The 24,641-nt window shown below is 49.3% G+C and overlaps 2 protein-coding genes across 6 annotated transcripts in view; one reads left to right on the forward strand and one right to left on the reverse strand.

Moving 5' to 3' along the window:
• ELMO2 (engulfment and cell motility 2) overlaps window positions 1-24,641 on the forward strand; it is a 63,378-nt gene that overhangs the window by 1,930 nt on the left and 36,807 nt on the right. For 2 of the 5 annotated variants that reach the window (XM_030532857.1, XM_030532862.1), the window contains exons 1-7: window positions 780-832; window positions 16,743-16,878; window positions 17,012-17,052; window positions 17,540-17,612; window positions 18,029-18,079; window positions 20,222-20,403; window positions 22,330-22,429. In XM_030532857.1, coding sequence (XP_030388717.1) covers window positions 16,801-16,878; window positions 17,012-17,052; window positions 17,540-17,612; window positions 18,029-18,079; window positions 20,222-20,403; window positions 22,330-22,429 — 525 coding nt within the window. In that variant the 5' untranslated portion in view covers window positions 780-832; window positions 16,743-16,800. Of the gene's footprint in view, window positions 1-779; window positions 833-11,492; window positions 11,568-16,739; window positions 16,879-17,011; window positions 17,053-17,539; window positions 17,613-18,028; window positions 18,080-20,221; window positions 20,404-22,329; window positions 22,430-24,641 lie in introns of those variants that run through there. The other 3 variants (XM_030532858.1, XM_030532860.1, XM_030532859.1) reach the window with 3 other exon arrangements.
• On the reverse strand, window positions 299-1,712 carry C14H3orf86 (chromosome 14 C3orf86 homolog; the record flags this gene model as incomplete). Its single annotated transcript, XM_030533001.1, has 3 exons — window positions 299-310; window positions 1,194-1,286; window positions 1,590-1,712. Coding segments are annotated over 3 exons (228 nt in total), but the record flags the coding sequence as incomplete, so codon positions are not given.

Consider the following 24,641-nt stretch of genomic DNA (forward strand, 5'->3'; position numbering starts at 1 on the left):
ACAGGGCTAAAAAAAGAACTCGATAAATTCATGGAGGATAGGTCCATCAATGGCTATTAGCCAGGATGGGCAGGGAGGGTGTCCCTAGCCTCTGTTTGCCAGAAGCTGGGAATGGGTTACGGGATGGATCACTTGGTGTTCATTCCTTTTGGTCTGACTCAGAATGGCCATTCTTATGTTATGATATTGGTGGCTAAAGGAAAGTACGTAACCTCACACTTCACTGAAGGTACCAGCCCCGGATCACTATGTTAAGATCAGAACCTCAGAGGGTTTGTGGACTCCTGGCTGTTTCTGACTAGCCCACCAACTACAGAGACAAAAATCACCCAGTACCACCAACTGCTGCATAAGTCTCTGTCCCTCCCATCAGATGCCAAATTGTCATTCCTGCTTTCTACCCTGGTTCTCTTTCTCATCCAGCCTCATCCCTCGTTTGCTCCGGCCTTGTCTTCGTCTGTCCCCTCGTTTTCCATCCAGCCAGTTCACTTATTCCCCCTCTCCCTGACCTATCCACCTCATCCCCGCTCAGCTGCGTCCCCTCCCCACCACTGCCCTGTTCCCCATGCCCCTCTGCTCGCCACCGCCCTCATCCCCGGAGGCTCAAAGCAAGCGGCAGGAGGCGGGACTCGCTTGTCTGCCTAGCGATGAGCGGCTTGGTTCCAAGACTCCCTGTTAACGGAGTGACAGACAGTCCTCCTGTCCAATGGAAGGTACAGGAGGCTGCGTGACAAGCAGGGGCTGCAATGGGGCTGATAGCGGCCTTGGGGGCGGGTCTGCGTGACTGGAGGCGGGTCGCAGCGGGGACGGGGACTGGGAGCCGCCGGCTCGGGTGAGAGAGGGGGAGCGGGTGTACTGAGGCGGGGGGTAGTGCGGAGCTGGGGATGGTGGGAGACCGTTGGGACGGGGGGCTGGGAGCAGGCGGCACTGCCCGGGATGGGGGATGATGTGGGGCTGTGGGTGGGGGGATGGAGGGGAGCTGGGCCTGGGTTGGGGGGCCGGTGTGAGGGGGGGCTGGGAGTGGGATGGGGGATGTTGTGGGGCTGTGGGTGGGGGGATGGTGGGGAGCTGGGCCTGGGTTGGGGGGCCGATGCCTGGTCTGGGACTGTGGGGAGGCTGGGAGTTGGATGGGGGATGTGGGGCTGTGGGTGGGGGGATAGTGGGGAGCTGGGCCTGGGTTGGGGGGCCGGTGCCTGGGCGAGCTGGGGGGACGTTGGAGATGGGGGCTGGGAGTTGGATGGGGGATGTTGTGGGGCTGTAGGTGGGGGGATAGTGGGGAGCTGTGCCTGGGTTGGGGGGCCGGTGTGAGGGGGGGCTGGGAGTTGGATGGGGGATGTTGTGGGGCTGTGGGTGGTGGGATAGTGGGGGAGCTGTGCCTGGGTTGGGGGGCCCGATGCCTGGTCTTGCTGTGGGGACGTTGGGACGGGGGATGTGGGCTGTGGGTGGGGGGATAGTGGGGAGCTGGGCCTGGGTTGGGGGGCCGGTGCCTGGTCTTGCTGTGGGGACGTTGGGACGGGGGGATGTGGGGCTGTGGGTGGGGGGATGGTGGGGAGCTGTGCCTGGGTTGGGGGGGCGGTGCCTGGTCTTGCTGGGGGGGACGTTGGGACGGGGGGGGATATGGGGCTGTGGGTGGGGGATAGTGGGGAGCTGGGCCTGGGTTGGGGGGCCGGTGCCTGGGCGAGCTGGGGGGACGTTGGGAGGAGGGGCTGGGAGTTGGATGGGGGATGTTGTGGGGCTGTGGGTGGGGGGATAGTGAGGAGCTGTGCCTGGGTTGGGGGGCCGATGCCTGGTCTTGCTGTGGGGACGTTGGGACGGGGGGATGTGGGGCTGTGGGTGGGGGGATAGTGGGGAGCTGGGCCTGGGTTGGGGGGCCGGTGCCTGGGCGAGCTGGGGGGACGTTGGGAGGAGGGGCTGGGAGTTGGATGGGGGATGTTGTGGGGCTGTGGGTGGTGGGATAGTGGGGAGCTGTGCCTGGGTTGGGGGGCCGGTGCCTGGGTGAGCTGGGGGGCCGTTGGGACAGGGTGGCTGGGAGCAGGAGGCAGTGCCTGGTATGGGGGGAGGGGGAGTGTCAGTATTGTTTGTAGCAAAGTGCCTCAGCACAGGGAGGCTGCTGGATTTAACTGGCTACCATGAGGGGAACTGGGTATTTCAAGGTAGCTGTAAGATGGAGCTGGGGCCTGGGGGCCTTGCTCAGGGCTGGGTGCCAGGTGGGTTGAGGGTGCCCCAGCAGAGGTGTGGACATTGCTTGTGGCTGTGTTCACTCAGTGCTGCCTGGGCCTTGCCTGGCTGAGTTTGCCTCTATGCCGTGCCAGTACCAGAGAATAACCCTTTGGGCCCCACCTTGCCCCGTGCTGGGTCTGTGCTTTCCTTGATGTTAGTAACCTTATGTTTCTGTAGCACTGTCCATCCCCATGGGTCACAAACCAGAAATGCAGGCACATGTGGGGGAGGGCCTGGCCCAAGTTTCACAGCAGCACTGATCAAAACTTTAGAAGGAATTGGGGTAGGGACGTGGCTAGAAAGTAGTTACCTACGTTAGGATTGGGACAGGACACCAGAGTTTTGGTCTCTTCTCTTGAAGAATGCACCCATTGCACCTCTTGAGTGGACCAGAGGGAAGATTGCCCCCCACCACCACTTCCTGCAGCATCCAGATGTTTCTTGGAGATCTCTCATCAAAATACCAAACAAGCTAAATCCTGTTTATCTTGTAACATCCAATGTGATCACAGTCTGCAGTGGTGTGGCTGGAATTCTTATCTCACAATGAGCCTGAGTTTGTCCTACCTGACCTGTGCTTTACCAGGTTTTCCTGCACACTTGCACACACACTGTGCACCATCCTTAGTTTCTTTTGCAGATTGCCTCACTATGTGGTTGTTATTTGGTGGTGTTTCTTCCTTTGGGTTAAGAGCAGCCATTCTGTCAATTCTTTGCCAGTTTCTAAGCTGTGTATCCTATTGAGAAAGTGCTTGAGAGAGCTCAGAGCTCCTGCGCGCCAGCCTGGGCCTGCTTGATTTATGTGGAAAGCTCCAAGAGAGCTATTGAAAACCACATAATACAGAGCCTGCACTGCTAGAAGTTTATCGTGCACCTTTGATAACAATTGCTGTTAGTAAGATCTCTCAGCAGCATTGGACACAGTGACTCATGACTTTCTCTTCTTCAGACAGAAGTCAATTCTTGGTCCTTCAGGCCTGTCCCTGGCTTGATCTGAATCTTTGTTGTCTAAATGTTTCCTTTTGCTTTCACAAAGTCATTGGAGCTCAGAATCTGCTTTATTCTGTGGTGGTGTCTCTCAGGCACCTGTTTCAGATCCTCACTTGGGGTTGTGTTGACATGTTCCTGCTTAGTCCCCATTATATGGAAATATGCAAGCCACCTTTCCATTAATACACAGACAATATTCAGTTATACATCACCTCACACTCAGGTTATCAAGGTACACATCTGTCTTTGTCTTGTAGTTTGTGTAGCATTAAACAATCATTGGTGCATAATTTTATTAAAGCCATCCATAATAAACCCAATGTTTTGCTGATAGTATCCAAGTCTTTGCAGGGAGTCTCTTTGGTAATCTCATTTGATAATGCCATTATGACTCCATTTTAAAGTATTAAGTCTGGAGGACTAGATTTGTCAATGGGCCTACCTCTGCAGTCTGCTGTTAATATCGTGTTTTGCCATTTGAGGAATACTTGCAGGGTGTTACTGTTGCTCAGACAAATGAACTACTATTGTTAAATGCTCTTCGTCTATCTTGATTAGATTTGATATTTTTGTTTTCTGGGACTGCAGCCTATCCCCTGTCTCCTCAGCATACACATGGCACAGGTCATGCACATTATCCCAGCTGTACAGTCCTGAGTCTAACTTCCTGTTAATTTTCAAATACATTTAAAATTCTTCTTTTGACAGTTCAGCTCCCTAGGGAAGCAGCTTCAGTCTAGTTGGTCAGTATTAATTTGTTCTGTGTTCTGAGCATTAGCCTGCCTTCTCAATCAGTAGAGTATTTAGACTGCTTTTGAGATGGATGATGAGAGCTATATTCCTTGCCTGTGGAGTATGTTTCCGGCTAACAATCCACAGTTCTTTTAAATATGGCGATTGATGAAGTAGATCTAAAGAATGACCTGTTTGGTGCCGTACATCATTATTCTGCATCCCTGAAGGTGTACAATGCACAGCACTTGCTCAAAGAAGTTTTTTGGGAGGCAGCTTTTTAAGATGAATTTTGTACCAAACTCCAGGTTCTGCTGACTCATCTTACAGCATTTCTCTCCTTGCCCATCTGTCTGGTTTGTATTGTTCCCTTCCTTTTTCTAACTCTCCTCCCTTTTTATCTGTGACTAGGTATCTGCATCTTTCCTGTGAAGTATTTTCTACCCAATCATCTTGCAACAGGCAAGTTAAAACAACCACATCAGAATATAGATTTATTGGAGTCAAGTGTCATATGAGAAAGATGCCCAGTGCAAACTTCTGGTTGTCATAATATGCAGCCTCTCTGAGAAAGTTATAAGGGTGCTAGGAGTAGAGGGACACAGAAGAAGCTAAGTCTAGAATGTGTGTGAGGTGAGTTTTCTAGAGAAGAAGTATGTTTCCCTTTGTTTCTTTCTGGGTTGAGGTGAGGGAGAAGATGTGGGATACTGGAAGAAAGTTCTAAGGTAGGACTGTAGTGTAGCATAGACTTTCTCCAACTACCTTGTTTTTCTCTGCCCTACTTTGCTTGGATAAGAGAACAGTCTGTCATGAGTTTCCCTATTAGTCATATCCTCATCCCTTTGTTGTAGGGAGCTTTTTGTCTGTTGGTAGTGCCAACTGGGGACTTTCTGAGAATCACCTAGTACATTACTCATAGACTCATAGGTCAGAAGGGACCAATATGATCATCTAGTCTGACCTCCTGCACAAAGCAGGCCACAGAACCCTACCCATCCACTTTTATAACAACCCCTAACCCACGACTGAGTTATTGAAATCCTCAAAATTGGTTTGAAGACCTCAAGCTGCAGAGAATCCACCAGCAAGCGACCCACGCCCCATGCTGCAGGGGAAGGCGAAAAACCTCCAGGGCCCCTGCCAATCCGCCCTGGAGGAAAATTCCTTCCCGACCCCAAATATGGCGATCAGCTAAACCCTGAGCATGTGGGCAAGACTCACCAGCCAGCACCCAAGAAGGAATTCTCTGCAGTAACTCAGTTCCCATCCCATCCAACATCTCCCCGCAGACCATTGAGCAGACTTATCTGGTGATAATCCAATATCAATTGCCCAGATTAAACTATCCTATCATAACATCCCCTCCATATACTTATCAAGCTTAGTCTTAAAGCCAGATAAGTCTTTTGCCCCCACTACTTCCCTCGGAAGGCTGTTCCAGAACTTCACTCCCCTAATGGTTAGAAACCTTCGTCTAATTTCAAGTCTAAACTTCCTAATATCCAGTTTGTACCCATTCGTCCTCGTGCCTACATTAGTACTAAACTTAAATAATTCCTCTCCCTCCCTAACGTTAACCCCCCTGACATATTTATATAGAGAAAGCATACCCCCCCCCCGCAGCCTTCTTTTGGCCAGGCTAAACGAGCCAAGCTCTTTGAGTCTCCTTTCATAAGGCAGGTTTTCCATTCCTCGGATCATCCTCGTAGCCCGTCTCTGGACCTGTTCCAGTTTGAGTTCATCCTTCTTGAACATGGGACACCAGAACTGCACACAATATTCCAGATGGGGTCTCACCAGCGCCTTATATAATGGTACTAACACCTCCTTATCCTTGCTGGAAATACCTCGCCTGATGCATCCTAAAATCGCATTTGCTTTTTTAACAGCCGTATCACATTGGCGGCTCATAGTCATCCTGCTATCAACCAATACCCCAAGGTCCTTCTCCTCCTCTGTCGCTTCCAACTGATGCGTCCCCAATGTATATCTAAAATTCTTATTATTAATCCCTAAGTGCATGACCTTGCACTTTTCACTATTGTATTTCATCCTATTACTATTACTCCAGTTTACAAGGTGGTCCAGATCTTCCTGAATAGTATCCCTGTCCTTCTCCATGTTAGCAATACCCCCCAGCTTTGTGTCATCCGCAAACTTTATTAGCACATTCCCGCTCTTTGTGCCAAGGTCAGTAATAAAAAGGTTAAATAAGATCGGTCCCAAAACCGATCCTTGAGGGACTCCACTAGTAACCTCCTTCCAGCCTGACAGTTCACCCTTCAATACGACCCGCTGGAGTCTCCCCTTTAACCAGTTCCTTATCCACCTTACAACTTTCATATTCATCCCTATCTTTTCCAATTTAACTAACAGTTCCCCATGTGGAACCGTGTCAAACGCCTTACTGAAATCGAGGTAAATTAGATCTACCGCATTTCCTTTATCTAAGTAATCCGTCACCTTCTCAAAGAAGGAGATCAGATTGGTTTGGCACGATCTACCTTTAGTAAATCCATGTTGCAATTCGTCCCAATTACCATTGACCTCTATGTCCTTAACTACTTTCTCCCTTAAAATTTTTTCCAAGACCTTACATACTACAGACGTCAAGCTAACAGGCCTATAATTACCCGGATCACTTTTATTCCCTTTCTTAAAAATAGGAACTACGTTAGCAATTCTCCAGTCGTACGGCACAACCCCCGAGTTTATCTATTGCTTAAAAATTCTCGCTAACGGGCTCGCAATTTCACGCGCCAGTTCCTTTAATATCCTCGGATGGAGATTGTCCGGGCCCTCCGATTTTGTCCCATTAAGCTGTTCAAGTTTGGCCTCTACCTCAGTTGCGGTAATATCCACCTCCATATCCACATTCCCGTTTATCATCCCTCCATCATCGCTAAACTCCTCACTAGTCTTATTAAAAACTGAGGCAAAGTACTTATTTAGATATTGGGCCATGCCTAGGTTATCCTTAACCTCCATTCCATCCTCAGTGTATAGCGGCCCCACTTCTTCTTTCTTTATTTTCTTCTTATTTATGTGGCTGTAGAACCTTTTACTATTGGTTTTGATTCCCTTTGCAAGGTCCAGTATGATGCGGCTTTTAGCCTTCCTCACTTTATCCCTACATGTTCTGACCTCACCAAGGTAGCTTCCCTTGCTAATCCCGCCTTTCTTCCACTCCCTGTAAGCTTTCTGCTTTTTCCTAATCCCCTCTCTGAGTTGCTTGCTCATCCAGCTTGGCCAACAACTCCTGCCCATGTTTTTTTTCCCCTTTCTTGGGATGCAGGTTTCCGACAATTTCCGCAGCTGTGACTTAAAGTAATTCCACTTATACCACTTCCAAGGATTTTCAGAAGCTGGAGCTATTCATTGTTTGAGGGCTTCAGCCATGCGGTTTCTTTTTTTGTGTTGTGCTTTTCTTCCTCCTCATTTTTATTCTGTGTGCAACACACTCTGCTTTCCCTCCATAAAGCAAAGGAAACGGAGCTTTTGAATAGGAGAATTAATTCTATTTGGAGTGTAGCAGTCTTCTAGATTTGCAGCTTCCCAGAGCAGGAGCCTTTTGAACAGAGTACCGTGAGCTTCTCCGCTGATTGCCTTTGCACTTTAGCCTCCCCTTCTGCCACTGCTTTATTTGAAAACATTTCTCCAGTGAGGTACCTGCGCATAGTAAATTGATCTTTGATTAGTTTTGACGAGGCTCTTATCTCCACACAAGAAATTGTAAATCTTCCTGCAGTCGCGGAGTGTGTTGTAAGAGACTAGTAACTGTCTGATAGTAATAATCACACATAACGTATCAACCTGTGCTGCTTCCTGAGAGTTTCAAAGTTGAGATTTTGCTGGATATAGCTGAACTTCCCCAAACTCTACAAAACTTCATTACAATTTAAAATACAACATAGCTCACCTGTGGGGTCAATTTTTGTTAAGCCATACAGTGAAGCCTGTTTGCTTAATAAAGGTAGTCTCCAAATTTCCTGTATTTAGGTGCTGACCCAAAGTATTGCCAGTACAGTATATTGAGCCTTGCTTCTCCTGCATTAGAAAGCTGCATCTGCTGAGTCGTTGATTTTTGTGAGTCTCCTGAGTGATTTCTCTGTATAGCACGTTGTTATACCTGTACAAACCTTCCACTGACTATATTTCATAAACTGCTGGGATTCTTCTCTGATGCTTGTCTGTCTTCCTTGAGTGGTCCCTGTACAGTCTGCAGCAGGATTGTTCAAAGGCTTTGAATAAGTTGAGTCCACTAAATATAATACATCGGGGTAGGCAACCTATGGCATGCATGCCGAAGTCAGCATGCGAGCTGATTTTCAGTGGCACGCTCACTGCCTGGGTCCTGGCCGCCGGTCTGGGGGGCTCTGCATTTTAATTTAATTTTAAATGAAGCTTCTTAAACATTTAAAAAACCTTATTTATTTTACATACAACAATAGTTTACTTATATATTATAGACTTATAGAAAGAGACCTTCTAAAAATGTTAAAATGTATTACTGGCACACAAAACCTTAAACTAGAGTGAATAAATGAAGACTCGGCACACCACTTCTGAAAGGTTGTCGACCCCTGTAATACATACATAATTGAGTCTACAATATACACAACTATACATAAGGAGTAGTGTTCCTGAACTTTATTTTAGTTTTGTACACATGTCTCTTACAAAAGGGGAAATAGTTTAATATAATTTCTGGTCACATATTTGTAAAGTGCAGATTTACTGAAGGCATCCTCAGTCCAAACTGCAGGTGTGGCTCAGCTGTCTCTGGGAGTTCTGCAGTGATCTCTGTAGTATTGCCTAGTTGTAGAGCAGGAGATCTATTTATAACCCAGAGAATTTCGCCTTAGTGTTGAATCGTTCCATCTTAATCTGCACTTCCACTTCCAGAATGACCCACGTTTCTCACAGGATGAGAAAAGGAGCTAGAGATCTATAGGAGACCCCACCTGGACACCTCACAGCCTTACCCAGCATTTTTCCTCCACAGCTCTTGCACATAATAAATCCTGTTTCCCTCTACATTTCAGTATGAGTTTCTTCCTTCACAGTCTGTGAATCCTGGAGGTGCCATCTTTCTGTGGCAACTGGTAATGAGGTCTCAAACACAGGATTGTGATTTCCCTGCAAGAAGTGGCAGAAGAGGAAGGAGGAATATTATTCAAACACAAATCTCTGTTCTAGCTATAGTGAAACCAGGAGAAGTAGGGAGGTGTCTAGAAATATTAGGAAAGTCAGTTCCCTACAAATTCCATCTCTTTTCAGCTTATCTTCTGTTTGTCCTTCTCTCTTGTATTCATATGAGCATGTGTTTCATTGTCAGGATACATTACAGTTAAATTAATTGCAGCTATACTAGTTACAGGACTTGCACGCTACCGATTTAGACAGTTGAGGAAACCTTCCTTGAACCTGCTCTACCTCTCTTGATTGGGTCTTGCTGTGCATTTAAGACTGGCCCAAGTTAGTCAAAGTGGGGTTGGTCTGGTGTGTGTTTATGAGAGCAGTAGTTATTTGTTCAGGGAGCCCAGGCTGGGGTCTGCAACAGGCCCCAGGCCTAACCCTAGCCCAAGAATACCTGCCCTTAGTAACCCTGATTCTATCCAGGAGAGCCCTACCCTTAGTAACCTTAACACTAGACAGGGGGGTCTCAACAGGCCTCAGGTGTTTTTAGCTCTTGCTTCCTATGACTAGGATTTCCGAGACTTTGGAGGCCTGATTAAGCATTGACTGGAGAGCAGGAAATAAGGATCCCATGTCAGTTGTGGGAAGTTTTCATCCCTGCCTGTCACTGACATTTGTGGATGAGAACCTGCATGTTAGGTCCCACGGGCTTGGAGTTGTTATGGAAATCATGCATTGTCTCTGAGGACCTGTGGGGTGATGCTGCTCCTTGTACCCTAATCACAGTAAATGTAGATAAAGACTTAGACTTAGTAGATAATTTGCTCCTGTGTCTGACTCTGGCTGCTGCTGCATTGTGACTGTCTGACAGGTGAGGCTTCTTGAAGCAGTTACTCAGGAGACACAAGAAGTGAGGCTGAGTCTCAGTTTGTCTTGATGGGTTCTTCCCCCTCTTTGTTAGAAAAGGGGGATGAGGAGAGCTCTGTAATGGATTTCTCCAGTCGAAGATGCAGAGTTCCCCTGCCTCAGCAGGTTTTCTTGGGTCTATATTTCAGTCCTCACCCTTATTATCATTGCAGTTTACTGGACTTTAGGGGAATCCAGGCTTCAAGGCATCAGCCCCTTGTCACAGTGGTCAGGAAGGGCACTCCCCTTATGTGTAGGGAGTTACTCGTGTGGGAGATTTCCTTCTTCCTCTGAAATAACCAGGGCTGGGGTTTCTGACAGAGGGCTTAAGGCTATGCAGTGTGGATCTGGACATTCAGCTGTCACGCTTTAGAGAGAGACTCATTTTTGGTAGTTTTGAGTCTGTGGCTCTGGGCACTTAAGCATCCTCCTGCCATTAGGAATTTGGTCCTGAGTTCTGGCATCTGTTTCACTGTCAAGAAATGAGACCTGTGAGAAGAGCACTTTTCTCAGAGTGTCTGTATTGCCAAAACTCTGTAATTGTGATTAATACACTGTATACTATGCACAGAGTTTGCTTTCAGTATTCCCAGCCTTCTATTGGTCGCAGAAAATCAGCTTGTGCAAGGGACAGACTTCATGCTTTGTTAGGGAGGAAGGGGCAGTCCAACTATCCCAGGGACCTTGAGGGTCTCCACCTTCATTATTCTGTATGCTGTTAACTGCCTGGTCATCCCTTGTTCAGGGTGCCCACATGGAAATGCCTGGATCTGTGCTGAGTTCTCTGGCTAACAATAACAGTGTTTCTTTCTGGGCCTCTGCTTCAGGAGAGGCTTTTGCATTGAGAGGAGCAGGATGGATGGGACGATAAAGGTGCCAGTAGCAGCCTAATTACTCAGGAGAAAGGCTGGAGACCATCTGGCTAGGCAGAGCTGTTATGGATACTATCCTCAACAGCCTCAGAACTGGTCATGTGGCTTCCTTCCTAGCCAGCCTGGGCTGTCCATTCTCAGATATGCCTGGGCCTGAGGCGTCATTATTCTGTTGCTCCCAAAAGGCAAGTGATATGTCAGTATTTCCTACATGCCCTGGTATGTCCCAGCCATGGGACAATGAGCATCCCTGCTTCTGGCAAGGTTTATGGTCCCTAAATTCTCTGACCTATCCAGCTCAGACAAAAGGACCCTGCTGCAGGAGCAGAGCTCAGCCTGCAGATTGCCTTGAGCTTGGAAGTGACCCCAGAAGCATGTTACAGCTCCCTCTGGGACATATTTTCACAATGTTAACATAGTGTCTTGAACAGCAGAGGCCCAAGCTGAAGGTAGGAGAGAGCCGGGTGTTCGCCTTCTCCAGTGAGAGACAGGGAAGAGTTAAGACAAAACCCTACCATAAATGGGAGAACATTAACACACAGGCAGCGGCAGCCCATGGCAACAGGACAGTGGTGTGCTGAGGCAGCATCTTAAGCAGAGAGTGAGAGGGGGGCGCTTTTATCTAGCGTTCTCTCTCTCTCTCTGAACTGGTCCATGGCTGTGGTCTGCACTGGGATTTTCTAAATGCTTCTCTAATTGAATTCTCAGGTGAGTTTTAATTCCTTCAGGTGATTCCACAAGAAGGTCTAAAAGAAAGGACTATGGCAAGGTGTGGATATCTTGCTGTGGTGTCCTGTCCTGCAGGGACATCCTGTTCTGTTTGTTATTCCAATGAGGGAGGTGGAGTCATGATCCAAAGGGAATCCTGGAGAAGGATATTGCTCCCTCCTGTGGCCCCAATTGTGTTGCCTCCAGCATTAAAGGGGTGAAATAGCAGACATTATTCTTGTGCTGGAGAGAATGGACCTGGCAACTTTTATCCACAGTGCTTGGAATTGGGATAGGCATTCCAGCTGCTTTCTTGTCATATTGTCTGAATGACCTGGTTCCATCTAGCTGGGCGTATGACTCCTGTTGAGGTTTTTTGTTTCCCATTCACTGTGGTGCCATGCTGTCTCTGCACTTATGATCAGTTCCTTCTGAAAGCATAGGTGCTCAGGCCAGCAGCATAGGTGCTCAGGCTGTCATTGCTGTGGAAAGTGGAAGATGTTCTGTGTGTATCTTTGAGCTAAAATCAGTATCAGATCTATCCTTTGCTGAAGGGCTCACGCTCCAGGTGCCCTGTGACATCCTTCTTAGGTATGTGATGTGTATACCAGTGTATCTGGAAGCTGTGCTGGCGCTTGTGCTGCACCTGCCCTTCGAAGACCTCTTAGTTCCCCTGCAGCTTTCCATTGAGTCCTCATGATGTTTTTTTCTTGATGCAATAGCAGAGCTCTCTTTTTCTGAAGGTGTTTTCCAGATAATGCTGTTTGATTTGTGTGGCAATTGTGCGAGGTTCTCCATTTGTGGAGATCTCACTGATTCAGTCCATGCTCCACTCCCATCAGAGCAGTTGTTATGTGTGTGTTGTACTTGTGAATGGCAGGGTTTAGCAATGACTCTGCACCCAGAATATTCTGTGTTTCCATGAGCACTTGTTCCCCTTCCATTGGAGACGCTAACTGGGAAAGCAACTGCCAGTCAGCATTCATTGTTGGAATACCTATAGCTGGGCCTTTTCCTGCCTAGTCCCAGTTCCGGCTTGCAGAGCAGATGTTGCCTTTTCTGTTCCACTAGTGTTGCTATAGGATCTGAGATTGTACATCTCTTATTTCAGAGAGTTGAAGGCTTGAAGACATTGGTAGAGTTGGGTTTTTAAAGGAGCTGGAGTAACCAGAACATGGCATCACTGGGTCACATGTGCGTCATCATAATAGGCACTTTTCTGCATCAGTTGTTTTCTTCCTCTCTCTGTCACTATTCATTCACACACAGATCCCACTGACTCCTAGGCTTTTGGGAATAGACGCTGGAAATAGAGGGAGAGGCCAGGAGGTGCAGGGCTGGTTATTTGTTGCTACAAACGAGGAAAGAGTTGATTATTGTGGAGTACCAGGGCCATGCTGTACCACATCCCAGGGCTGGTAATGGGTCATGCTGAGTGTTGGGTTTGGAGCCTAGAAAGGGGAGCGAATACCCAGGCTTGTATTGGGTTGTGCTGGGTTTTGGGTCTAAATCCCAGCTACCTGCTGGGGAGCAGGTGGGATGGTGGATTGGGCCAGTGCCAGTTCTGTTCTATGAATGGGAAGGATGGGACTTGTGTGTGTGTGTGTGTGTGTGTGTGTGTGTGTGTGTGTGTGTGTGGAGAGCAGTGATCTCCCTCCTGGAGGTTTTGTTGGCTGAAGCCCCAGCTTGTTTTGGAATTCAGGCTTCGCAAGGCCTTTCACGCGCTGAAGAGAGACTGCAGTTGCTGACAATAGTATGTTCAGCAGGCAACTTCAGTGGTGCCTTCTCATTGTAGTCTACAGCTGGTTGCTTTGGGCTCAAGGGCAAGGGTGTCACTCTGATCTCATGGATGCTTGGGGAAATTTGCAGTGGTACTTGTTGGAGCATTAAAATTGTGCTTTTCCAGGCCCGGGTGGGAAATGCTGAGCTGACTCCCCACGTTCTTCATTTCCACATCCAGGAGCACTGACCCCCCTGCCCAGTGATTACAGAGCCCTGAACCAGGGGAATCACAGAAACCTGGCTTTGAAGCCAGAACATTCCACTGGCACAAGGAGAGCTGGAGTTAGTGCAGTGAGTGTGCTTAAGCTGGGGGGGGTGAGGCAGCTGACTGGCTCTGAGTGGAGCAAGGCTGTGGGCTGGCTGTCAGGTGGTTGGTCAGGGCAGATAGTCCTTCCCACAGAACGAAGGCTGTGGATTAGCATGCCTTTCCATGCAGTGATTCCCAACTCTAGGTGGGAAGCGTATGGGCAGTACTGTTCTACAGCATCCCTTCAAAGGATAGGCCATGCACACGTATGTTTCTGATAGGCTCACCTGCTCCTATTGAAACACCTTCTTCTGTGCATTGGGATGTAGACCAAGCCCTGGGCCTAGTGGGCTTCTCTCTTGACCCCATGGACCTGCTGTCTGTCCATCAGTGGAAAGTTCTCACAGGCTTGTAGGGAAGTGTGTTCCTAGCAGGCGCTCAGCCTAGGTCAGGAAACCGCTGCTGCAAAGGCTGCCAGCATGTCTTCAACACTCCCATTCTACATGTCCTGGCCTCCACTTCTCTAAGAGATCAAGGAAATCATCCTTTGTGCATTCATCTTATGGCTGGGTTCCAGCTCTGCAGGTGGCTGTGGCATTGCCTCTCAGTGTAGAAGTAGCAGGGGGCTGCCCCAGTTTCTGGCCCCATGGAGAAATCACTTTGTGCTCCAGATGCTTGTTACTCATCTCCTGCCAGGTCTTGCCTGTGGGAAAGACACCTCTGTGCTGGGGACTGATTTTTTCAGGCAGCACCTGGTCTTTCCCTTTGGGGAGAGGCTGTTTTTTTCTATGGCAGTTCAGATATCACATAGGCTGTTTGAAATCTCCCAACCTGAGAGCGAATGGTGGAGCTGGGGCCCACATCACATGTGGTTAGTGACCACAGCCCTGTGGGAGGGAGACAGGCAGCCTCCAGCCTGCAAAAGCAACTGTATTACAAACTGAAAAGAGAGGAACCAAGCAATAGCATCTCACTGAATTGCAACCTGCCACTGATGCAGCACAGACTTGCATGCCAGATGCCACAGAGGATTGAACCCCAGACACCATGCAACATTCAGGCCTGGGCAGGTCCTGACTCCCTGGCAGCTGCTGGGTATAACTGTAGCTCTGGGGGAAGCTCACAGTTCAGATGTGTCTGTGCCTGGCATGGTGATGGAGCACAGCTGCACTAAGGGTGTGGGATGGAGATGTTGCTGTGGCTCTGTCTAGGAACCTGCTTGTTTGCTTGGTGTGGGTCAAGAAGTTGACTGTTAAGTTTCTTTCCCTGACAGGCTGGTGGTTATTAATGTCTCTGAAGCATGTAACCTCTTTCATAGTTCCCATGTCCCCAGAGCAGTGGGTGCAGCTTGCAGCTGCTCGGAGTGGGAAAGGGCCTGATATTCATTCTGCACTTTTCCCCCTTCACTCACACTTTCTCTGCACACTGATGGCAACTAGGCTCCGTAAGCTCCTTATTTCTCTTGCACCATGACCCAAATACAGACTGGAAGCCTGTGATAGGAGTTAGCAGAGAGTTTTGTTGGGCTGATTATCCTGACCTGAGTGTCATCCTCCTGCTCATAGCTCTGCAGACATAATGACAGCAAGTCCCTAACCTCTGTCGCCCAGGCTGTTTTGGCAGAGCAAGGCCAGAGGGCTTGCTGCGGAGACCTGCAATCCCCCAACCCTGCTCTTTTCTCAGCATGAAGCTGTAGCCTGGTAACAAGTTAATTTCTGACCTGTTTTCTGAAAATCATTTCTCTCCTGGGCACAAGCCCAGGCTGCACAGTTGTGACTCTGGTCTGTTTGTGTTGCACTACCCAGCCACTGGGGCAAGCAGGGAGTGGGCTGGGGAGCATCCAGGGCTGACAGGAGTGGGTTGATATAGCTATTCATCTCTGCAGGAGGGCCTAGGGCAAGTGTCTCTGAGTCATTTCCAGCTGACATTTTCTTTGCTATACTGAGTGGTTTGGTCTCAGTCCACTAGGAGCTGGATGATGTGTCCAGTACACAACCACCACTATAATTCGCAGTTCTTGGCCTCCTCAACAGGCAAGGACTTAATGGGTCACAGAGACTCAACTTGCCTCTGGGGCCATTCCAGTCAAGGCTGAGATGTACTTGTGGGTGTGGAATCTTGCCCTACTGTGACCTGTGTTATACCTTGCCCCCTCGATCTCAGGGGCTGTTCCTTTGGCTCCTTCAGCTGATTGAAATATACTTGGAAATGTACAAGAGAGAAATCTTGTCAATCCTGTATAAGCATCTTGAGAGTCATTGAAAAGGAGATAAAATGGGTGCACCAGAGGCCAATGCCTGCTGCTAAGGCATAAAACTCCATAACGTACAATACCATACTCTGTGGAATGGTACCCCTGACCTCCAGCTTGGGGAACACTTGAGGAGTCTTGTCCTACCTCAACACATTTGCAGACTCGGGCGATGTCTACACTACATCAATTTCAGCTACGCTGCTGTAGAGCTTCTGGTGAAGATGCTCTAAGTCGACAGGAGAGAGTTTCCCTGTTGGCTTAATAATTCCTGCCTCCACGAGAGACAGTAGCTATGAAAGAGTAGTGAGAGAAGCTCTCCCGTTGACATAGTGCTATCTACACTGGCCCTTAGGTTGGTGTAACTTTTATGTTGCTCAGGAGTGTAGGTTAACACCCCTGAGCGACATATATTATACTGAAGTAATTTGTAGTGTAGACAGAGCCTCAGCTTTTAAAGTATGAATGCTGAACTCATTATGATCCTGCGATGGTATTTGCACTAGAGTTGGGGGGGATCACTCGCCTAAGGAATGAGAATTTGCAGCACCTTTCTGATCTCTGCCATGGAATTTACTGAATGTCTATGCCCTGCAATGTTGTGTGTTCATTTCATGAAAGCCCCTGGTAGGATGGACCATGTGGGACCCTTCATTCTGACTGTCAGCCAGAGGGGCAGTCTGAGTTTTTGTAGGAGATGGGATAGAATAACTGCTGTGTATGGCAACACTGGTGGGTGCACTCCACAGACTGCCTGTATGTTTCCTATCCAAAGGCCCAACCCTGCTTCGCACGAGATGATCCTCCTGCAGGTGCTCAGGTGCTTTGAGGATGGGTGCAATATAGGAACCCAAATGGATCGAAAAGAGCTGCTCACCATCTCCCCTTTCAGCAGGTTTGGGGGTGGATGCTGTCTTCCCCCATCTCAGAAGGAACTGGAGTAGTCTGGAGCTATGCCACCGCCTGCGGACATTGTGAAAGTGGCTGTTGAATGGCCTGGAGCCAATGCCCAACTGCTTGAAATAGACCAGGTGAGAATTGGGTGCTGAGTGCAGGAAAGGGACTTGGAGCATGGTGCTGAAACATGGGGAAACGGAATCATGAAGCTTCCCCTTGTGGCTGGGAGAAAGGGTCATTGCTGAGCATTCTCTCTTTCTGTTCTAGAAAAGGCCCCTGGCGTCTGTTATCAAGGAGGTCTGTGATGGGTGAGTCTGGCTTTCTGGAGGCCCTGCTGTAGCAGACCAGTCACCCTGGTGGGCCTGGCCTTTCGCATACCCTACCAGATGTGCTCTTGGCACAGTGTGGACTGCCTCCCTCCAGGCTTCCAAACCTGGACATGGGGCAAGCCAGGGCTCTAGCTAGGAGCGTGAACTCCTGGGTAATGGGATCCCCTGCTGTGTATGTTTGTGCCCTGGTATTCAGGGCTCCTGAGGCTTGACCTGGCTGCCTCTAAGGTTTCTGCAGTCCAGCCTTCACAGAGTTTCCCTTGGCTCCTGGTCTTATTCAGGCTGAGATCCCACCTTCTCCCTCCTCTTCAGGAACCACAATCTTCTCACTGGGGCTTCTCTCTAAATCTCCATTTCTTTACACTTGGAACAGGCCACCCCTAGTCTGAGTCCTAGCCCTGGACATAGGTGGTGGCCTGGTAGAAGGAAGAGACAGGGCCTTATGTGTCATCCTCCCCCCTGCCAGGTGGTCGCTGCCAAACCCTGAATACTATACCCTGCGATATGCTGATGGGCCCCAGCTGTACATCACAGAACAGGTCAGTACGGGGAGATGGTGTGATGGTCCCCAGGGAAGGGATTTGAAGGAGTCTCTACATTGGCCAGCTTTGAGCTGAAGCTGTCCCCATTACTGGATGGGGTTTTTCCCCACCATTCTCCTCCTCCTCCTCCTTTAGTGGCCACTAAACATGGAAACTTACATTAACCAGTGCAGTCCCAACCCTTCTTCCCCTCTCCCCTACACCTGACTGGGCACAGCTATCCCATGGCCCACCTTCCCCTTCCTCCCCACAACGTGCTTTTGGGCACAGGGACCATATGGTCCAACATAACTCCTTTCCCTCCGTGTGTGTGTGTATGCACACACACATACATAGATGCAGAGGATCATGGCCAACTGCATTTCCCCATCACTACCTCACACTGCTCAGATATTTCTCTTTTCTCTTTGCAGACTCGCTGTGACATTAAAAATGGGACCATCCTGCAGCTGGCTGTCTCCCCGGTATATGCCTTCCTTCAGCTGTGTCTCTGCCATAGGCTCATTCCAGCCACTGGGCCTACTCCCTGCTCCTCCTCCTGGTACTGGGCCTACTCCTGCTGCTTGGTGGACTAAACTGAAAGATGATGCCCACTATGAGCAGCAGTTTAGCCCCAAGCAGGAAGAGCCAGCTTTACTGATTTACGTACAAGAGAAAAATAAATAGTTTCAGTGACTTGACCTATTGAGTTGCATCCCTGGTGAGGTGATGTAACCTCACAATTTCACCCCATTAGCTCCTCCTGCCTCCCCACTTCTCTTGTTGCATCTTGCTTTAAATTAGAGTTTAAATTCCTTGGAGCAAGGCCTGTGTCTTCCTGAGTGCACAGCGCCCAGCACAATAGGGCCCAATCCTGAATGGATGCTGGGGATTACCACAATCACATAACAGTAAAAATAAATACACCTCTACCCCGATATAACGCGGTCCTCAGGAGACAAAAAAACTCACCGTGTTATAGGTGAGACCGCATTATATCGAACTTGCCTTGCCCCCTTGTCCCTAATCACCCCCAGGACCTCATCCCCTGACTGCTCCGACCCCTATCCACACATCTCGCCCCCTGACAGGCACTCACAGGCAGCGGTGGAAAGCGGAGCAACGTAGCACCACTCCACTCTGCCATCTCTCAGCCACGGTGCTCTGCTTCCCGCTGCCGGTGAGTGCAAGGAGGTTGGGGGAAACGACGCCCTCCACACTCACCTGCAGCAGGAAGTGGAGCGACTCAGCCCCCGCCTGCTCTGCTTTCATTGCCCCAGCCATGTCGCTGGGAGGGAAGAGGGGGGTTGGGTTGGGGAAAGGTCCCACACTCACCTGCGGGGGGAAGCGGAGCGACGCGGCCCCAGCCTGCTCCACTTTCATTGCCCCAGCCATGTCGCTGGGAGGGAAGAGGGGGTGTTGGGTTGCGGAAAGGTCCCACACTCACCTGCGGTGGGAAGCAAAGTGACGCGGCCCCAGCCTGCTCCGCTTTCATTGCCCCAGCCATGTCGCTGGGAGGGAAGAGGGGGAGTTGGGTTGGGGAAAGGTCCCCCACTCACCTGCGGTGGGAAGCGGAGCAACGCGGCCCCAGCCTGCTCCGCTTTCATTGCCCCAGGCATGTCGCTGGGAGGGAAGAGGGGGTGTTGGGTTGGGGAAAGGTCCCACACTCACCTGCGGTGGGAAGCGAAGCGCTGCGGCTGGGAGCTGGTGGAATGGTGCGGGCTGGGGCCGGGCTGCTCCGCTTCTGCCGGTGAGTGCCGGGGGGATCCCTTCCCCCAAGCCCCCTCCCCTGAGCAACACAGCTGGGGCTGGGCGAGGGAAGCAGAGTGGACTGCTCCCGGCCCCCCCTAATCTCCCAGGCCACTCTGGGACTGCAGGGCCCCCCAAATTTCCCCCCCACAGCTCCTGCCTCCTAGATCCTGGCTGGGGGAGAGCCACTGACTGCCCTCGAGATCCTTGGCCCCTTACCCAACCCCTCGGCCCCAGCCCAGCACCCTTAACACGCTGCTCAGAGCAGCATGTCAGAGCTTTACCGCGTTGTATGCGAACCCGTGTTATATCAGGTCGCGTTATATCAGGGTAGCAGTGTACATTTTAAAAAGCAGCTTACACAGGGATCGCTTGTCCTCCTTTGAAATGCAGCCACCTGTGAGATAGGAGATGGCAGCTGTTTTTTAACCACACAGCAAAGTAGCATACTAGTTTTGTGTGAGAAGTGGAGAAGAGTTCTATCTCCTTCAGTGTGAGGACAGATGGAAAGAAGAAAAAGTGGTGGATGCATTAAAAAGCTTTAGAGAGATTTTTCTTTGGAATTAAAAGGTCTTTTGAGGACTCATATTTCTTATGGTTCCCACTTTCAACGTCTGTACCTGCTGGAGTGGGACTGGGTGATTTATCCAGCATTAGAAACTAACACTTGACCCACCTGCCAATTGGCTGTAGTTACAGCTGAGAGCAGCATTCCTGATCCCAACTCAATTTGCCTAGACAACTGGTTTCTGTTCTGCCAGTTCCAGTAACCCTTTGGCCTTGCTATGTTCCTTCTGCCCATTGCTGCATCCCTGGCAGAGGCTCAGGAAGTGTCAGCAGACCTATGAGTAACTGGCAAGATCTTGCCTGTCTCCCAGTCCAGGGCAGCACGACAGCTGATGGAGAGGACCCAGTCACACAGTATGGAGGCCCGACTGGATGCCATGAAGGAACTGGCTAAATTGTCTGCAGATGTGACCTTTGCCACAGAGTTCATCAACATGGAGGGCATCACAGTGCTGACGCGGCTGGTGGAAAGTGGCACCAAGCTTCTGTCCCAGTAAGTGTTCCTTTACTCTGGACTCTTGGAGCAGGGACTGGTGCGGGGGAGGAAGCTGGGGGTGCCGCAGCAACTGCCTTGGTTCCAGCAGGGATTAGAATTTTTTTAAAACATTTGTTGACTGTTAACCTGTCATAAAACCCTGAGTTTAACATTGTATCTCTGGCAACTGCCAATATAACAATCACCATGAAAGACATTTATTAAACACACAGAAAAGAGGAGAAACAGTTATAACTGTTGAAACTTAAAATATCGGGGGGAAACTTAATTTTAACAGTCACCCTCATTCCCTTCCACTTAAGTTCTCGAGTCTTTTAGAAGTCTTGCTCATGCATCTTTAGATGGTTTTAAAAGATAGTGTTAAATGTTCTTGCTGGGGAAAAGTCAGCAGTATATGGTCTCGAGTTGCTGAAATTGGATCCCATTCCTTTTAAGACCAAATAAGACAATCTGGCGCAAAATGGAAAAGACAGGAATAGCAAAAAATAAGACAGAGTTTCTGTCTTGAAGTTTGTGTTTTCCTTGCAGTCTGGCTGCTCAGAAATTACAGGTACAGCGTGCACATGCCCCCATTAACCACTCAGAAACCTGGCAGACTTTTTCCAGAGTGTATTGGCATAGTTCATAGCTGCTTCTCAGGGTACAACCAAATTGCAAAAGGTGGAATTGTTGTGGCTGACTATGCCAGACTCTTATTAGGCAGAAGGCAGGAAGAGATATATGGGAAAGAGGGGAAATATGGTGGGAGAGGTACAATGACACACTAGGAGGAGGTGATAGCAGGAACCTCAAGTCCAAGTCTAGCTGTTGATGAAGATTCAGCTCAACCCAATAGAAAGGGTGATGTTTTTTGGTTCCCGTTCCCAAACCCTGGCTCTGATCTGGTCAGGATATCTTTCACCATCAGGACAATGAAAGCCCAGGGTGTGATGGTTGATTTCTGGGCCTCAACAGGTGGAGCGGAGGGGTGTGTGGCTGTAGCAGCACTCATAATGGTGCCATTCACTCTCTTTCTGCCAGCTATCCAGGTCACAAGTGTAGCCAGTTGCCAAGTAACCCCCAGCAAAGCAGGGCACACAGGGGGATAGCAACCCCGTCCCATCCACAGTTATCAAAATACACATCCAGAGATTCCACATATGACCATTTCCAGAATCTCTTAGCTCGTTGTCAGCCTGTGACCTCCCCAAGAGTCTTGGAGACCCTGAGTCCCAGCTCTTTATGCTAAACTGATACAAACTGAATGTGTTTGATCTCCAGCTTCTGCTTTTTTATATACAGTTTTTATAACAGATCGAGCTAAACTTTTGTTGCCTTCCACCTGCTTTAAATGACTTAGGATACAGGCCTCTGCGCAGCTGATCTCAGGGTCTAGGGATCCTGTCCAAGGTAGAACATCTAGTCAGGTTGTGTTGGAGAGATGGGAAGCCTTACACTGGTATTTGTCCTCTTGGATCTTGCTGGAGCAGCTTTGCCAGGGTGCCTCTTTTAAGTAGAAACGTTGGACCCAGTCAGTGCAGAGGGTTATTTACAGGGACATGGATGGTGCATGTCACTTCATACTAATAATGTTTAGCATGCATAGCACTTCACATGAGAGACCCAATCACTTGAGCCAGGTCTGGGAGCACTGTAGAAGCCAGTGCAGTGTCTAAGGATAACTCTGTACCTTGACACACAGGAGACCTAGCTGTGAGAGCTGAGGCTCGAAGCATTGCAGAGGCAGGGCAGTGCAGTGGAATATCTTGCCTCTTAGTAATGAACCCTCTGGCCAGTTAAGGGGCTGTGTGGAGCAGATGCTTTGGCTGGAAGTCTGGGGGTGGGGTGAATCCTGTGAAGCCACAGCGTTTGCTGAGTGGCTTGTGTCTTCTGCCCAGGCTTTTTTTGTGTCTCCTGTAATCACACTCCCCTTTGACCTCTCAGTTACAGCGAGATGTTGGCGTTCACCTTGACTGCCTTCCTGGAGCTCATGGACCATGGCATTGTCTCCTGGGACATGGTTTCAATAACCTTCATCAAACAGGTGTGGCTCGAGGAGAAGGGGGAGGGGTGCTGTGTGAAGCAGCAGAGGTGTGGCATAAGGGGGAGGAGAGTTGCATATGGTAGTGGGAGGAGTGAAAAAGGGAACATGTGGCACACACATGACATAGGAGGAGGGGGAGAATGGGGAAGGTGTGCCATGAGCGGGACAGAGATGTGGCGTGGCCTGTGGGGAGAACAGGACATGATACTGTGGGGGAAGTGGGTGTAGTGTGGCATGGGGTAGGGAAGGAGACATGATGTGGAGGAAGGCCTGGCATAGAGTGGTGAAGTAGGGCATGTGATGCACACACATGGTGCAGGTATGGCATGGAAGAAGTGGGAAAGGAACAGCTTAACTCCAAACATTTTCCCAGTGGATTTTCTGCTAGAGGCTTGTCTGTGTTGCAGTCTGTGTCTGGAGTTAGCAGAGGAGGTGGAAAGCTTTCCTGCTGACTATTCAGACCTCACCTGCAGCTCTAGCACAGCCTGCCCCCTGCAGTGTCATTGTTGCTAGCAGGGAGTGTTACGAACACCCTGCTGACCTGAATTCTGGTTGGGTTCTACTCCGTTCAGGAAATGGGTCTCTGTTCATGGTGGTTCCTGTAGATTCATGTTTGGTGATTGCAGTGCTTGGCTCCTTCTCACCTGGGCAGACAGGACACAGCAGCACCCACCAGTGTTATAGATGTCTGGGTTCTGCTTCTGTCTGAGCTCTAAGCCCTGCTATACTAGATCACTTTTGGAGGAAAGGTTGGGGTCAAAGTGGTGGGCAGGCACAGGGGGCAGGGATCAGATTATAGCCTGTGTATTCACAGAATATCAGGGTTGGAAGGGACCTCAGGAGGTCATCTAGTCCAATCCCTGGCTCAAAGCAGGACCAATCCCCAACTAAATCATCCCAGCCAGAGCTTTGTCAAGCCTGAACTTAAAAACCTCTACGGAAGGAGATTCCGCCACCTCCCTAGGTAACCCATTCCAGTGCTTCACCACCCTCCTAGTGAAAAAGTTTTTCCTAATATCCAACCTAAATCTCCCCCACTGCAACTTGAGACCATTACTCCTTGTTCTGTCATCAGGTACCACTGAGAACAGTCTAGATCCATCCTCTTTGGAACCCCCTTTCAGGTAGTTGAAAGCAGCTATCAAATCCCCCCTCATTCTTCTCTTCTGCAGACTAAATAATCCCAGTTCCCTCAGCCTCTCCTCATAAGTCATGTGCTCCAGCCCCCTAATCATTTTTGTTGCCCTCCGCTGGACTCTTTCCAATTTTTCCACATCCTTCTTGTAGTCTGAGGCCCAAAACTGGACACAGTACTCCAGATGAGGCCTCACCAATGTTGAATAGTGGGGAATGATCACGTCCCTCAATCTGCTGGCAATGCCCCTACTTATACAGCCCAAAATGCCGTTAGCTTTCTTGGCAACAAGGGCACATTGTTGACTCATATCCAATTTCTTGTCCACTGTAACCTGTAGGTCCTTTTCTGCAGAACTGCTTCCTAGCCATTCAGTCCCTAGTCTGTAACAGTGAATGAGATTTTTCCATCCTAAGTGCAGGACTCTGCACTTGTCCTTGTTGAACCTCATCAGGTTTCTTTTGGCTCAGTCCTCTAATTTGTCTAGCTCCCTCTGTATCCTATCCCTATCCTCCAGTGTATCTACCACTCCTCCAAGTTTAGTGTCATCTGCAAACTTGCTGAGAGTGCAGTCCACACCATCCTCCAGATCATTAACGAAGATATTGAACAAAACCGGCCCAAGGACCGACCATTGGGGTACTCCGCTTGGGGAATCATCCATAGAATTGTGCTTCAGAATCTCAGCTTTCAATTAAAAATAAAACTGAGTTTCTAGCCCTTGTTATTGCAGAGAAAACACGACTCCAGTATAGGTACTGCAGTGCTGTCTTTCTGATTCTGGGGACAGTTTGAAACAACTCCATAAGATACAAGAACAGAAGAACGGCTATACTGGGTCAGACCAATGGTCCATCTACCCCAGTATCCTGTCTTCCAACAGTGGCTAGTGCCAGATGCTTTAACAGGAATGAACAGAACAGGCAATTTATTGAGTGATCCATCCTCTGTGTCCCGTCCCAGTGTCTGGCAGTCCAAGGCTTATGGACATCCAGAGCATGGGGTTGCATCCCTGACAATCCTGGCTAATAGCCATTAGTGGACCTGTCCTCCTTGAATGTATCTAATTCCTTTTTG

The sequence above is a fragment of the Gopherus evgoodei genome, chromosome 14, assembly GCF_007399415.2.
Source record: "Gopherus evgoodei ecotype Sinaloan lineage chromosome 14, rGopEvg1_v1.p, whole genome shotgun sequence".
In the NCBI taxonomy this organism is placed as follows: domain Eukaryota; kingdom Metazoa; phylum Chordata; order Testudines; family Testudinidae; genus Gopherus; species Gopherus evgoodei.